Genomic DNA, 15637 nt, shown 5'->3' with positions numbered 1-15637 from the left:
CTTGGAGTTAAACGCCAGCTTTTATGCCAGTTTGGGCGTTTAACTCCCATTTAGGTGCCAGTTCCGGCGTTTAACGCTGGAATTTCTGTAGGTGACTTTGAACGCCGGTTTGGGCCATCAAATCTTGGGCAAAATATGGACTATCATATATTGCTGGAAAGCCCAGGATGTCTACTTTCCAACGCCGTTGAGAGCGCGCCAATTGGGCTTCTGTAGCTCCAGAAAATCCACTTCGAGTGCAGGGAGGTCAGAATCCAACAGCATCTGCAGTCCTTTTTGGTCTCTGAATCAGATTTTTACTCAGGTCCCTCAATTTCAGCCAGAAAATACCTGAAATCACAGAAAAACACACAAACTCATAGTAAAGTCCAGAAAAGTGAATTTTAACTAAAAACTAATAAAAATATACTAAAAACTAACTAGATCATACTAAAAACATACTAAAAACAATGCCAAAAAGTATACAAATTATCCGCTCATCAGCTACTCAGCTGGAGTTATCATAGAAAGAGACATCCTCATTGAAGAGGACAAGCCCATCACTAAGAAAAGGATGGAGCAAACAAGAGAGCCTACTCATGGATCCCAAGAGACGCATGAGGAAGCTCATCACTAAGGAATCCCGGAGATGCCTCAAGGGATGCACTTTCCGCCCAACAACTATTGGGAACAACTCAACACTTCTCTAGAAGACTTGAGTTACAATATGGATCAATTAAGGGTGGAACATCAAGAACACTCCATCATTCTCTATGAAATTAGAGAAGATCAAAGAGCAATGAGGGAGGAGCAACAAAGGCAAGGAAGAGACATAGAAAAGCTCAATGACATCATTGGTTCTTCAAGAAGAAAGCGCCACCATCACTAAGGTGGACTCATTCCTTGTTCTTATTTCTTTGTTTTTTCGATTTTTAAGCTTTATGTTATCTATGTTTGTGTCTTTATTACATGATCATCAGTATGTAGTAACTATGTCTTAAAGCTATGAATAATTCCATGAATCCTTCACCTTTCTTAAATGAAACATGTTTTTAATACAAAAGAACAAGAAGTACATGAGTTTCGAATTTATCCTTGAATTTAGTTTAATTATATTGATGTGGTGACAATACTTTTTGTTTTCTGAATGAATGCTTGAACAGTGCATATTTTTTATCTTGTTGTTTATGAATGTTAAAATTGGTGGCTCTTGAAAGAATGATGAATAAAGAGAAATGCTATTGATAATCTGAAAAATCATGAAATTGATTCTTGAAACCAAAAGGTATGGGTAAAAAGGATCCAAGGCTTTGAGCATCAATGGATAGGAGGGCCCAAGGAAATAAAATCCAGGCCTAAGCGGCTAAATCAAACTGTCCCTAACCATGTGCTTGTGGCATGAAGGTCCAAGTGAAAAGCTTGAGACTGAGTGGTTAAAGTCGTGATCCAAATCAAAAAGAGTGTGCTTAAGAGCTCTGGACACCTCTAGCTGGGGACTTTAGCAAAGCTGAGTCACAATCTGAAAAAGGTTCACCCAGTCATGTGTCTGTGGCATTTATGTATCCGGTGGTAATACTGGAACACAAAGTGCTTAGGGCCACGACCAAGACTCATAAAAGTAGCTGTGTTCAAGAATCAACAAACTTAAATAGGAGAATCAATAACACTATCTGAAATTCTAAGTTCCTAGAGATGCCAATCTTTCTAAACTTCAAAGGATAAAGTGAGATGCCAAAACTGTTCAGAAGCAAAAAGCTACAAGTCCCGCTCATCTAATTAGAATTAATATTCGTTCATATTCTGAGCTTTATAGTATATTCTCTTCTTTTTATCCTAATTGATTTTCAGTTGCTTGGGGACAAGCAACAATTTAAGTTTGGTGTTGTGATGAGCGGATAATCTATACGTTTTTTGGCATTGTTTTTAGGTAGTTTTTTGTAGGATCTAGCTACTTTTAGGGATGTTTTCATTAGTTTTTATGCTAAATTCACATTTCTGGACTTTACTATGAGTTTGTGTATTTTTCAATAATTTCAGATATTTTCTGGCTGAAATTGAGGGACCTGAGCAAAACTCTGATAAGAAGGCTGACAAATGACTGCTGATGCTGTTGGATTCTGGCCTCCCTGAACTCGAAATAAATTTTCAGGAGCTACAGAATTCCAAATGGCGCGCTCTTAACGGCGTTAGAAAGTAGACATCTAGAGCTTTCCAGCAATATATAATAGTCCATACTTTATTCGAGATTAAACAACGTAAACTGGCGCTCAACGCCAGTTCCATGCTGCATTCTGGAGTCAAACGCCAGAAAAACGTCACGAACCAGAGTTGAATGCCAGAAACACGTTACAACTTGGCGTTCAACTCCAAAAGAAGCCTCTGCACGTGTAAAGCTCAAGCTCAACCCAAGCACACACCAAGTGGGCCCCGGAAGTGGATTTCTGCATCAATTACTTACTTCTGTAAACCCTAGTAGCTAGTCTAGTATAAATAGGACATTTTACTATTATATTAGTCGTCTTTTGACCATTCGGTCTTTTGACCACATATCTGGTCCTTCTCCCTGTTTTTGAATTCATATCACATTTTGGGGGCTGGCCATTCAGCCATGCCTGGACCATCACTTATGTATTTTCAACGGTGGAGTTTCTACACACCATAGAATCAATGGATTCTATTCCGACATGATCGAGAACCGACAGATGATTAGCCGTGCTGTGACAGAGCATTTGGACCTTTTTCACTGAGAGGATGGGATGTAGCCATTGACAACGGTGATGCCCTACATACAGCTTGCCATAGAAAGGAGTAAGAAGGATTGGATGAAGGTAATAGGAAAGCAGAGATTCAGAAGGAACATAGCATCTTCATACGCCTATCTGAAATTCCCATCAATGATTTACATAAGTATTTCTATCTTTATTTTCTGTTTATTTATTATTATTATTCGAAAACTCCATAACCATATATTATCCGCCTAACTGAGAATTTCAAGATGACCATAGCTTGCTTCATACCAACAATCTCCGTGGGATCAACCCTTACTCACGGAAGGTTTATTACTTGGACGACCCAATGCACTTGCTGGTTAGTTGTGCGAGGTTGTGAAAAAAGTGCTGAGTTATAAACGCACATACCAAGTTGAATGCCATTATTAGAGATCACAATTTCGTGCACCAGTATTCTTCTCAGCAAGTCCAGCGGAGGCAGTAACTCTTCCCTACGCTAGAGATGTGCTATTTTTCTCCTCATTTCTCTCTTCAATCATTAATTCTATCTCCTTCCACCTATTTACTTCTATCCCTTTCTTTAATCATTATTCCTTTTCTTTTAATTCTTTTATCATGGAAACTAATTTCTTTAATTCATTATGTTAAACAAAAGAAAGATGATGCTTTATTTTTATATTCTTGTTTTGTGTGGATGTTGTTGATTGTTGATGGGAAAAAAGTGTTAGTTATTTGTTTTGTTTTGCTTGGGCTTGGAAGATTGTTGATGGAAAAATGATGATTTGGTCCGATCCCAAAAATGAAAAAGGATGATTTTTGTCCTATCGTTAATGTTAAAGATGATTTCGAGCACAAAAAAAATAGAACCACTACAAAAAATTCGTTGGGTACCATTAGATTTATAGGTGGATTTATCAAAAAAGACTGCCGGTAATATGTTTACCGTTGGAATAAATTCAATGGTATAAACCGCGTCAGTAATTGGCAAAAAAGCACATATGAGCAAAATAGCAGAAAAACACAAATACTAACATATAAAAGTAATTAGCAGCATATATTTCAATATATATTTTTTTTAGTCTCAACAAAGAAGAAATAGACTTAATTTTCATAAAGAGCACCCTTATTAGCAAAGTCTTTATCTTGAAGTCGGTATTTATACAAAACCCAATCAATCTTCCTTAAGTGCTTAACCCTTGTGAAAAATTAGAGTCTTTATCATGGCCACATAAAGGTAATTGAATTATTCACAAAAGGTAATTAGTTACACCAAAATACTTTATACGTAAAGGTTTCATATATAATAAAATAAGAATGTAATCTGATCACTGAATGGAATCTATAATAAAACTTCAAGTATAGAAAAGTTAGAACAATTTCTCCAAAGCGGAAATCTAATTTCGCTTACAATTGCTTTTCTTTAGAAATGAGTAAAAAACATGAAAAATAGGAGATTGTAGCATCTATATCAACTTACTTTTTATTCAAATTAGATTGTAATGCAAAAAATATTTTAATTTCACCCCAAAATTGAAACTAAACTTAGATGACTGTTTAAAGACTAATACATGACCGTAAAAGACACAGCATAAAGTTGTACCATGAATATAAAATCTCAGTGTAATTTCACACAGCAGAACCAAAAATAATTGTCAAGCCAATTTAACAAATTGTAAAATTAAATTGTACAAACCTAACACAATACAACATGCAATTGAGACAAAAAAAAACCTAGCATAAAAACATATTTTGACTAAAACCTCATACAATTCAATCATTTCTACAATATTTGCTTATACAAATTAGATAGAATTCTCTAAAATCACTCAACACTTGAGTAACTGCAACCACATTTTTTCAGAAACCAATGCAGCCATTGTAGAAGAATAAAGAAAGCTTAAATAGTAAAAGCTTCAGAATCCAACAATTTTCCTTAAATCAAACAATCCAACAACAAAAGAATAGAATCATAAAAAATCCTAAATTAAAAAAAAAAACTTAAATCAAAACAGAATTTAAAAAAATTCTAAATCAAACAGAATTAAAAAACTCTTAATCGGATACCGTATGAAGTGTGCTGCTGCTGTGTGTAGAAGATGACCACAGCTATTGATACATGGAAGACGACAGCAGCTGCTAATGTGTTGCGCCGTGGAGGAGGACGGAGAAAGAAACGCGAGTTAGGGCATTTTGGGGCGGCATCGACGGTGGAGAAAAAGGAAGAGCTTTGTCATTGTCAGAGGCTAAGAAAGTAAGAGATTCGACACTGGGAGAATGAAAGTGGGGATGTTTCAGTGTTGTGAAGAGTAGACTGAAGAGGAGATTATTTGGATGCTGTTGGTCGCGTTCACGTTGACAGAGGTGGCTGTCGGAGGCATGGTTTGAAGGAGAGAGATGCAGAGAGAGAGAGAAGAGGTTTAGAGAGAGAGTGTGGGTCTTTCAAAATGAGGGGAGAGGGGACGTGATTCTAATTTAGGAAAAAATTACTATCGGATTTACCGATAATTTCGATGATAATGATTGCGCCAATTTTTCTTTCTTTTTCTCCAATTATTACCATCGAATTTAGCATCAGAAAACTGAATCCGACAGTAACTTTTTTACCCCGACAAATTTATTACTAAATCCGCCAATAAATTCGTTGGTAAACCCAACGCTAATGTCTAACCCTAAATCCAATAGTAAATTCGACAGTATTCAGCATGTTTCTTGTCGTGGACGGTTTTAATTTTAAACCTAAACCATAAAGACCAAAAGAGTAGTTATCCTTATATTTAATAACAAAAATTCTATTCGTACACCAAAATCAGCCACTAAAATCAACCACTAATGTATTTGTGTATAAATACATGTATAGTTTAATTTATTTTCAATATATATTTATATTCCAATATGTATTTTATATCATGACTATTTTTAGTGACTGATTTTAGTATATATGTAGTATAATTCATTTAATAAACATGATTGTGATAATGATGTGTAATTGTATCTGTGTAAAATTATATGCTATTATATACAATCGTGCCAAAATAAAATTTAAATTTTCATTTTTTAAATTTTCATTTTTTTTATACACTATCTGCCAAAAAAGATTTTGATTTTTATACTTTTTATAGCAAAAAAGTTTTATTAGTTATAAGGATAAAATTAAATTAAATTAAAAGTTAAGAATAATTTTAAAATTTTTAAAAAATATTAAAGATAAAAAATATATTTTATTCTACTACTACTATTACTACTACTACTACTACTACTACTACTAATAATAATAATAATAATAATAATAATAATAATAATAATAATAATAATAATAATAATAATAATAATAATAAAATTGTTATTGTAGTTAGCTAAAACATTGTGATAATTTGTTACTTTTTTTTCTTCTCTTAATATACATTTTATATTGTAAAAGAATAATATTTAAGCATAATTTATTATTTTTTTATTAGTAGTTAACCAATAAAATAAAATTAAATACAATTTTAACTTTTATAATTTTGGTAAAAAATTAGAATTATCTTTTTTTTTTTTTCATTCAAAATTTTGTAGTAACGTTTAACTTTATTTTAAAATCATCATTTTCCTAGGCTTAGTGTCACGGCCTTGGACACACTCCAACGCTACCGTGCCGGTACTCAGACTTACTCAACCTCTTGAGCTAAGACCAAGTCAGCCTAACCCTCAATACTTAGCAAGAAAGCTAAGAACACAAGAGAACACAAGAAAAAGGAAGCTTGGTGGAAAGAACACTTTATTGCTCAAGTGTGGTTACAAATGATTCACACACACCCAAACTCTAACTCTTACCCCTATTTATAGCCATCCACCTCCTCAATGGATGGTTAGGATTAAATCTAATCAACGGTCCAGATTAATCATCCAGAACCTTCTTTACAAATATCTATCCTACCACAACTCTCTAAATGTTTCTAGATTATTTCATACCACTCTTTATACTTCTATATACATCTAGACTCTTCTAGAATATTCCATGATCTTCTAAAGTCTTCTAGAACCTTCTAGAGTATTCCAGAACCTTCTAGGACATTCTAGAACGTTCCGGAACCATCTAGAGTATTCTCAAACACTCCAGAAAACTATACAAACACTGTTAAATATAACCTTCTAAGAATTTACCGTGACATTAGACAAGAATACCCTGGTCTTCTCCCCACTAACTTCCCCAATTTCTCCCAGTTCCCTAATTCCTCGTCTTCTTCTTCGAATCGCCCGAGAGCATTTGTGCCGCAAATAAATGCGCTTTCAGATCTGCTGCTACGGTAGTGTAGTACACCTATGAAGAAGAGGAGGAGGAGTACGCTGAGAGCGTGGTCCTTGGTGCCATGCTCGACGCGTAAGGTTCGACGCCGGTGCGCGATGTACAACGGGTTATGATTGGTGAGCCCAGAGCCAAGAGGCACGTCTTTGCTAAGAGGCTCTCGAAGCTTCTACAAATTCTGCACATTTCATGGCCTCGCTCCTCCGCCAAGAGCTCAATCCTCGCTCCTCCATGTTTTCAGGAATTAATTTTTTTCTTCTCTATTTTTATTTTCTTCCTCTCTTTCTTTATTCTCTTTTCTAAGTGTATTTTAACCGTGTTCCTTTCTATAAGAGAAGGCTGGTTCTCAGTGCTTTTAATGTTTAATTAATGATTGATAACTTATCTGTGTTTTTGTTTTAATTCAGATAGCAAATGCATTGGATGCAGGAAAACTTGCTCCTGAGAAGATCATTTTTGGGTTGCTATGAGATGAAAACAAAACAGCAGAGATAGATGAGAGACCAAAAAATTCAGTCTGAAAATTCTTATATTTGAAAATTCAATCCTTGTTAGTTTGTGATTGTTTTGTAACTGTCGCTAATTTTTTACTTTGAATGTTGCTATGTTTTCCTGAGCTGGAAATCCTTAACCACATGGAATGTTGCTATAGTGATGAGGAAGAAGGAGAAGGATAATTTTATCCAAAAATTTAGAGAATGATGATTTTAAAACTAAAAAAATATAACATTAGAGAAGATTTCGAATAAAAAATAATGTAAGAGACTATTTCGATTTTTTAGCTTAAACAATAAAAATTAAAATGGTAATTAATCCTATTTAAAAATGTTGATAAAAAGAATAATACTGGATGTATGGACTAAAAGATGTTAGACTGCCAGTTAAAATTTCAGTATAAATTAAAATAAGGGATAAGTACTGTTTTGGTCCCTAAAATTTAACGTCAGAATCAAAACCGTCCCTGATGTAATTTTCGACTTAAAATCGTCCTTAATATTGCATTTCATTTTAAAATCGTCATTTTTAATAAAAATTTTTTAATTTATTTCAAATTTATCCTTACTTTAACTTTAATAAAAAAATATATAATTAAAAAAAAAGCGCGTTTTGTGGGGGAGGGGAGGCAAAGGGTATACGAAGGGGGAGGGGAGGGGGACGGCACCAGCGGCGAAGCTTGGAGGGGAAGGGAAAAGGACGTGGGGGTTCGGGTTGGGAGAAGGGGAAAGGACGTGGGGTGGAGGTGGGGGAAGGAGAGAGGCAGAGGGGGGAGGGGGAACGGGAAAGGGGGAAGGGGATGGCGGCTGTTGCTGTCGCCTCGGCTGTTTCCACCGCCGCTGGATCCGTCGCCGTCTCGCCGCCTCTGCCTCGCCTCCACCTCTGCCTCGCCGCGTCTGCCTCTGCCTCGCCTCCGCCTCTGCCTCGCCGCCTTGCTGACCCACCGCCGCCTGCCGCTTCTTCTTCTTCTTCTTCTTCTTCCCTTCTTCTTCTTCTTCTTATTATTATTATTATTATTATTATTGTTGTTGTTGTTGTTGATTTGTTGCTGATTTGTGGAATATTATTGTTGCTTTCTGTTTCTGATTTGTTGATTTGGGCAAAGAGGAGACAGGGAGGGGGAGGGGACGCGGGGTGAGGGGAAGGGGAAGACGGGGAGGGGAGGGGGTGGGGGTGGGGGAAGGTGGGGAGGGGGTGGGGGAAGGGAAAACAGGGAGGGGGAGGTGACGCGGGGTGGGGGTGGGGTGATGGGAAGGGAAGACGGGGAGGGGGTGACGCTGGGTGGGGGTGGGGGGAGGGGAGGCAGGGAGGGGGAGGGGATGGCGGCGGCGGCGTTGGTGGTGGTATTGGTGGAGGTTATGGCGGAGGTGTTGGTGTTGGTGGTGGTGGTGGTGGTGGAGGAAGTAATTATGTTAGTAGTGATGAGGGTATTTTTGTCCAAAAAAAATTAAAAGGACGATTTTAATACGAAAAAAAACGTTAAGGACGATTTTAAATCCAAAATTAGAAGAGGGACGAAATCGATTCTGACACTAAACTTTAGGGACCAAAATCGTACTTACCCCTTAAAATAACTAGTTATTGAACTTCTTTTAATAGTGGAATTCTTGTAATACGTGTCATTTAGTAAATTTTATCGTTTTAATTTTCTCCGACTTATCTCGCTTTATTTTACTTTGCATTCTTTAACATGAATCTCAAGATAGTATCATATTCACGGCATCCCTGGACCAAAAACTAAAGCGCCTTCAATCATAGACAAGCACTAGCTAGAAAGGAAAGACCTTAAAGTTCAAGAAATAAAATGCCGCAGGAACCAGCCCTTTTTTGAATATAACTAAGTCACAATTATTCCCACATCTACAATCTCAAAACAAGTTGCTTCTCCCCGAATTTTTTACTCACAAAAATTCCGTTGTACCTTTCTAGTTACCATCAAATTCTGGTCCCAAAATTCTAACAGCACTGCAAAAAGAACAAAACATCTCATTTCTTGCTGAAGTTGCTTCCTGCCATGCACACCTCAGGTGCCAAGTAGTTCTCAGACGAAACTACATCTTTTGAACTCATTATATCGAGGTATGTTTTGGTTGAAATGCAGAAAGTTTTCTGGCATTCAAACCAAGAAGGCAAGTTCACATTAAGATATGTAAGATTTAGGGGTTTCCATGCATAAATTTTCCACCACTGAACTTTCTAAAATAAACACCATTGAACAATGATTAACTATGATACACAAGATAAAGGAAGCAAATGGAAATGAATGGTGAAAAGTGGAAACTAAAATCACAATCGGCACTAGCCACCAAAATTGAGTATTACTTAACTCAATTCCAATTGCTAGCTTATGGAAAGAGTGTAGCCAAGGTTTCTATCTTAGAGATATTCTTAAGCCATGTGAGACTTCTAAAACTAACAAAGTTTTAGTCCTTTTTAGCCATTATTTTTGTGTGCTCTACTTCCCATTGTTCTGTTTACCAAGGGTGACTATCATACTCAAATATAATATGATCAGACATTGTAAAAGCTAACGGATGAATATGATAGCATAGAAGTATATAAAAAGCAGCATCTGAGTGTAGAGTGCAGAATGCATAAAGGGTAGATAGCCTTATTCCTGCAACCATGGAAACTTTTCAACATTTGGAGATGGCAATCTCATCCTATTCCAAGCTTGCATAAGACGAAGTGAAAAACAATATTCTGATTCTGCAGCATAACTTAGTTCCAAAACTTTAACTTTGACAGATACTACATGCTTTTCTTCTCAATGGATGCAAGAAGCATGCAAACCACTTAAGTGGTGGAGCATGAGAAGGAGGAGACCACTATATCTACCACTCACAGAAAAAGAGCTTAAAGTAGCTAAGTCAAACCCTTTTAAGGTCCACATGAGGTTAAAGGCATTCCTACTTTATTTTATGATAAAATAAGTTGAGTCCTTGCAAAGTAATTTACGATTTGCTCCATGCAAGAATTTTCTTATAGTTTTGGTCCAAAAATTACAGAAGTAAAATTCATTCTACTATCATTCAACATTCAGATAGATCAAGCGTAATACCCATTCATAATCCTCTTCCAGACTTCCACAAGCACCGCTCTCACTTACGAAAATTTTTAGACCAAAACCATTTAAAAAATTACAGAGATCAAAACCATAAAATTTGATAATTTTATAGGGAGTATTATGAAATCACTTTTTACAAAAGTTTAAGCTAATAAAAAGAAGGTGAATGCTATGGTGCCTAAAATGTGGTGCCTATTTACTAAAAAGAGTTAAAAATCAATATTTAATTTAAAAGATATAAAAATAAATCATTTTTAAAAATTCAAAACTTACTACAAAAAGAAAGTTAAGCAAAATTTAGGCACTAAAGCATAGACACCATAGAATTGGCCTAAAAAGAAATACATAACTGACTAGCTTCTCAAACAAGAAACTCTTAGACTCATTTGAATTTTTTGTATAAGCTTGCTTTTCTTTTTATTTATCTTATGCTAATATTTTTTTTCATATAACAAGGATCAAACTTTAGATTTTTCAGTCAGAAAAACTCTATACCATGTTTTGAAATCACTTCTCCTAAAAACTTAAGCTGATAGGAAAAGACACATAAGGATTATATTTCTAACAGAGAACAAAAACTCATTTGACCCATTTTATTTTTCCCAAATCAACACAAAAGCTTAAGAACATAAACCGCTATGTGCATTCAGCATAAAGTGCATATTGCATTTCACTGGGGCCGTCTATACCATTTATCCGTCATTATAATGTTACTAAAGGAAATGAATATTGGGTATAATCTCTTTTACATCTCATATAAAATCTTACAGCCTTGGTTTAGGACCCTTCCTTCTAGGGATCTCCAGTGCATCATAATGACCAAATCCATGGTAGAGAACTCTAATTGGATTCTCCTTGCCATACTCCTGGCCATACTCAGCAATTGATATCAAGCCACCAGCATCCCTATCATACATGTACACTGTGATTGGCATCCTGCATAACATGACTCCTGTGAGATAAAAAACCAAGTGTGCATAGTGCATAAAATGCACAAGGATGGTGAATTTAACTGGCCAAAAGGGAGGGACTTACTTCAATACATGTGAAGCAATGAACAATTCAGGCTCACCTCCCCAAACATGAGGCTTCCTTATTTGTGAAATATAAGTATCAAAATCACCTTCAATAAACCTGATCATATCATTAGACAAACATCTTTATTAGCAAAAGACAATAATTCATTGCAAATGAACAGAGGAATGGAGATAGAGCTATCTTTGCAGCTTTATTGTATTTTATTTAAGATCTGTAGACCATTTGTTAATTCTATCACTTTTATTCGATAAGAGGAAGCTGACACTCATGATATGTGACAGATTTTATTGAATAAATCATATTACAACAATTGTACTTAATTTCTAAAAGAAGTGAAAATGACAAATTCAGTGAAACAATTCTTGAGAAGGTCTCCAACTCATGTTTGCTGGATTAGCTTGTTTTTTATTAGCTTTTGTATTTAAGATTGTTATAGCCAAAATCACTAAGAGAGATCTTATGAGGTGGAAAAAAAAAAAAAAGGCATGCTCTTAAATTTATTCAAATAAAATGCATCAGTGCTTGAGGGGTTAGTCTTATAGGAATGTTTACAGGGGGAAGATCATTCTCTAGTTTCTCTGTTTCTCTGTTTTGCTCCTTACATACAGAAGTTTTGTATACATGACAAAAAAAATATAGAGATTGAAACAAGAATCTATGATTTCAAGACAATGATATTTTTGTGATGCAGTACCAGATTCCCGAAAACATTCCAAGATGAAGACTCACCACTCTGTCTCTTCCCTTCTTTTGATAAACTCATCAGCAACCTGAGAAAATAGAATAGACAAAAATAAAAAAAACATCAACGACTACACATAGTAGAGATGAAGTCACCATATATGACTATAAACACCTTAATTTGCAAGTTACCATAAGAATAATTTTAAATGAAGAAAGTAACATTAGTCAATATAAATTAAGCAGCCAATTAGAACTGTATCAACATATATTTTGTCCAATTTTCTTCTGTTTTGCATTTTTCCTTTTTATTTTTGTGGAAGTAGGAGGGATCTAAACTAATAAACTTAATGGGATGAAGTGTAGTGATACTTAAAACATACTTTGGAGCGTAATTCATCTGCCAATTGTCTCTGATGGCTTTCACTAGGAGGAGGTTTTCCAGACCTCAAGCAAGCCCCATGAGCAACCGAGCGAAATAAACATCTTCCATCCCCAGGTATTCCTGCTCAGCATGGTAAGTTTCAGTAGCAGTGCAGTGGAATTAAACAAAAACTCCTAGGTCCTTATATATGTGTAGTTCAAAATATTAATGTGAAACACTGAAAGTAAGTGTGTAAATGTGTATAGAGTATTGGCAGAATGCGCAGCTCACCAGTCACAGAATAGTCAGTGTAGACTTTCTTCCCATGCGACATCGCTACATTTGATTCGCACACGTTTTGGTCATTTCTCTTTCCATTTTCAGGATCTGTGTCAGCATATACAGGTTCAGAGCTTAAATTGCATACAAGTAATCCAAGTATCAAGCCAACTGATGCACATCCACGTGGCCAAGATACTGGTCCCACATTACACTTAACTTTGGGAAGCTTCTTTTGGTTAGGTACCAAAAGCCTCATATTCAAACTTTGGCATGCCAATGAAATTTCATGATGTCTCTTCCGAGGTGCTATAGAACTACAAATTTGAAGGTTGCCCCTTTGCTTGGAGCAGCATGATCCAAGGTAACCTCTTATTGTTTGGCCCATAGAAGATCTTGCGCAACAAGAAAGACCAACATGATTTATCTGCAACTGCGAAGGGCACAAATTGGAAGAATATAAACTGGATTTTCCTTGGGACCAAAGACCACAGATGTTACTGCTCATCAACAGGTGAGTACGACCCTTCACGACAACAGCACTTATTGAAGACTGACTAAAAGGAAAGCAAACACTCATGTTTACATTGCCTGAATTAAAAGTATATTCATTAGAAAACATCAAGAATGAGATTAATAGGGATATGCATATTCACAATTTACAATAATCTCTCCATAAAATTTATATGCCAGTGGCTACCTGAATTATCCAGAAAACCCATTCACTAGATTTTGAAGTTTTGAATTGTTGATCATGGATATATACATTTCATATCATTTTGAAATTAGTAGTAGAGTTAATAGTGTTAGTTGGTTACATCAGCATAATTGTTATTATTTATCAATTTCTTCTGGAATAAAAATCTCAAACTGGTGCAAGATAGTTGCTGCCAAATAATCTATTTAACTTAGAAACATCAACACAACAAATGCTATTGCCAACAGATGGCTAGTTAAAACCACATTCGATAAAGTACCATGTTTTAACTTTTAACAACAGCATTCTGTGGGCATCCATATCTATGTTGACTGTTTTTCAAAATTTTGATATTAATATGCAGCAACTAATCAATCCGGGACAATTGGAGAATAACTTAGAAGTTCATGATCTTACTACCGGAATGAAAAAGATAACACTAATGCAACCATGAGGTTTCAAAACAGAAAGAAATGAAACAATCTGAACATCTAGAAGGCTCAAATTCTAAGTGTTCAAAAACAGCAGGCTTCCTTTCCAAAAATAAATAGAGTTTCTTTAAAAAAAACGGAAATGTGAATTCATTATATCCCCCCTTCCCTGGCACTTAGCCTAACCCACATTGACAGACCAAACTAATATATCATTTACTTTAAAATTATGTACAAACCAACAACTATATCAGAAATCCAAAACAGCACACAATCAACTTTGAATACATATTAGGCAAGTGATTATGTGACTCTTGATTTATGCCACCATCTACTCTATAGGTTTAAGAAACCATTCAAACCTAAATATAGGTTCTACTTATCTCAATTATACATGTCAGACACAAATATATACAAAATTAAACTAGTAACTATTCATGCATGTTCCAAGAACAATTCCAACAAGTCTGGAATTTCATAGAGGTGGCATTAGTATCCACTTTCCAATTCACCTAATTGATAATTAAGCCTTGAGTCGTGATACCAAACTACACCATTCATTCTACAAAAATTGAATTTGAACCAACATCTATTAGATAAGTTTGAATCCATATCATTTAGCATCAACAAGCAGCATAATTTTTCGTTTTCGATTTTTAATGTCCGCCCGGAATTAAGGACCAAATGTTAAAAAAAACTAAAAAAAATCAAATTCCCAATGTGAACTTTACAATTGTATCATGATAACAAGAACAATATAAAAAATTATAAACAAATAAATAAATGAGAAATGAACCTGTTGAAGCATGTGAGTAAACGGTAAAATTGGTGATTGGGATTCCAAAGAAAACACCGAACCGGGGAATGGGTTTTGCCGCAGGGCAGAAGCTACAGCATGTATTATATTATTGTTGTGGAGCTGAAGAAAAGAACAAGAGTTGGAAGATAAATGGGTGAAGAAAAGTGGTATCAAGTTATTACTGTTTCCAAGAAAGCAAACTGTAAAAGGTTCTGCCATGCCACCAACCTGACCTGGACAATACGGGCTAACTTATTGGGTCGGGTCAACCGAAAACGATTGGTCTCGATTTTAGAAATGTCTAGAAGTTTCCAGACTAAACGAAACTATCAACTAATTTTAGAATAATAAATTAAATATTATATAACTAAATAACTAATTAATCACGTAAATGACACAGGTTGCTTCAGCTCATCACATGCTCCTCCCTTCATTCGTATTTGGTATTTTTTTTAAAGGTAATATATTATATTTTACTAATTATTAAAAAATAAAATACAAAATATTTAAAGGTGAATAATATAATAAAAAGTGAGAATCTCCCAAAATAATACACTAAAAGTATACGTCCAACCGTGCATGGTCAAAAACTAAAAAAAATCTAGAAAAAAAAAATAATAAGTCGAATTGAATAAAACTAAAATTTTTTTTATGGAGACGGCGAGTTAATTCCTTTGAATTTTACGGAGCAATTTACATTGAAGTAGAACCTTTAAAGACTAACTAGTTGTGAACTTTCCAACAGTACCAGTAAATAATGGCAAGTAATTGACAATTTCAGTTAGCATTCTTC

At 35.2% G+C, this 15637-nt stretch overlaps 1 protein-coding gene across 4 annotated transcripts; it reads right to left on the bottom strand.

The window, feature by feature from the left end:
* Positions 1-11200: 11200 nt before the first annotated feature.
* LOC112746385 (OVARIAN TUMOR DOMAIN-containing deubiquitinating enzyme 4) lies at positions 11201-15257 on the bottom strand. 4 transcript variants are annotated; one of them, XM_072218352.1, is made up of 7 exons: positions 14842-15095; positions 13139-13350; positions 12930-13027; positions 12658-12779; positions 12323-12363; positions 11591-11689; positions 11201-11491 (listed from the first exon to the last, which is right to left on the bottom strand). In XM_072218352.1, the coding sequence occupies exons 1-7, from the start codon at positions 15061-15063 to the stop codon at positions 11320-11322; spliced, it is 966 nt and encodes a 321-aa protein (XP_072074453.1). In that variant the 5' UTR covers positions 15064-15095; the 3' UTR covers positions 11201-11319. The 4 variants fall into 4 exon arrangements, 3 of the variants coding, with proteins under 3 accessions (XP_072074453.1, XP_025650728.1, XP_025650727.2); XR_011872931.1 differs by having other exon boundaries at positions 12288-12363; positions 12930-13350; positions 14842-15144; XM_025794943.3 differs by having other exon boundaries at positions 12930-13508; positions 14842-15257.
* Positions 15258-15637: the final 380 nt, after the last annotated feature.

Source organism: Arachis hypogaea, chromosome 2 (genome assembly GCF_003086295.3).
Source record: "Arachis hypogaea cultivar Tifrunner chromosome 2, arahy.Tifrunner.gnm2.J5K5, whole genome shotgun sequence".
NCBI classification, from domain to species: Eukaryota; Viridiplantae; Streptophyta; class Magnoliopsida; order Fabales; family Fabaceae; genus Arachis; species Arachis hypogaea.
The sequence above is the reverse complement of the archived record's forward strand: the minus strand, read 5'-3'. Positions and strand labels throughout refer to the sequence as shown.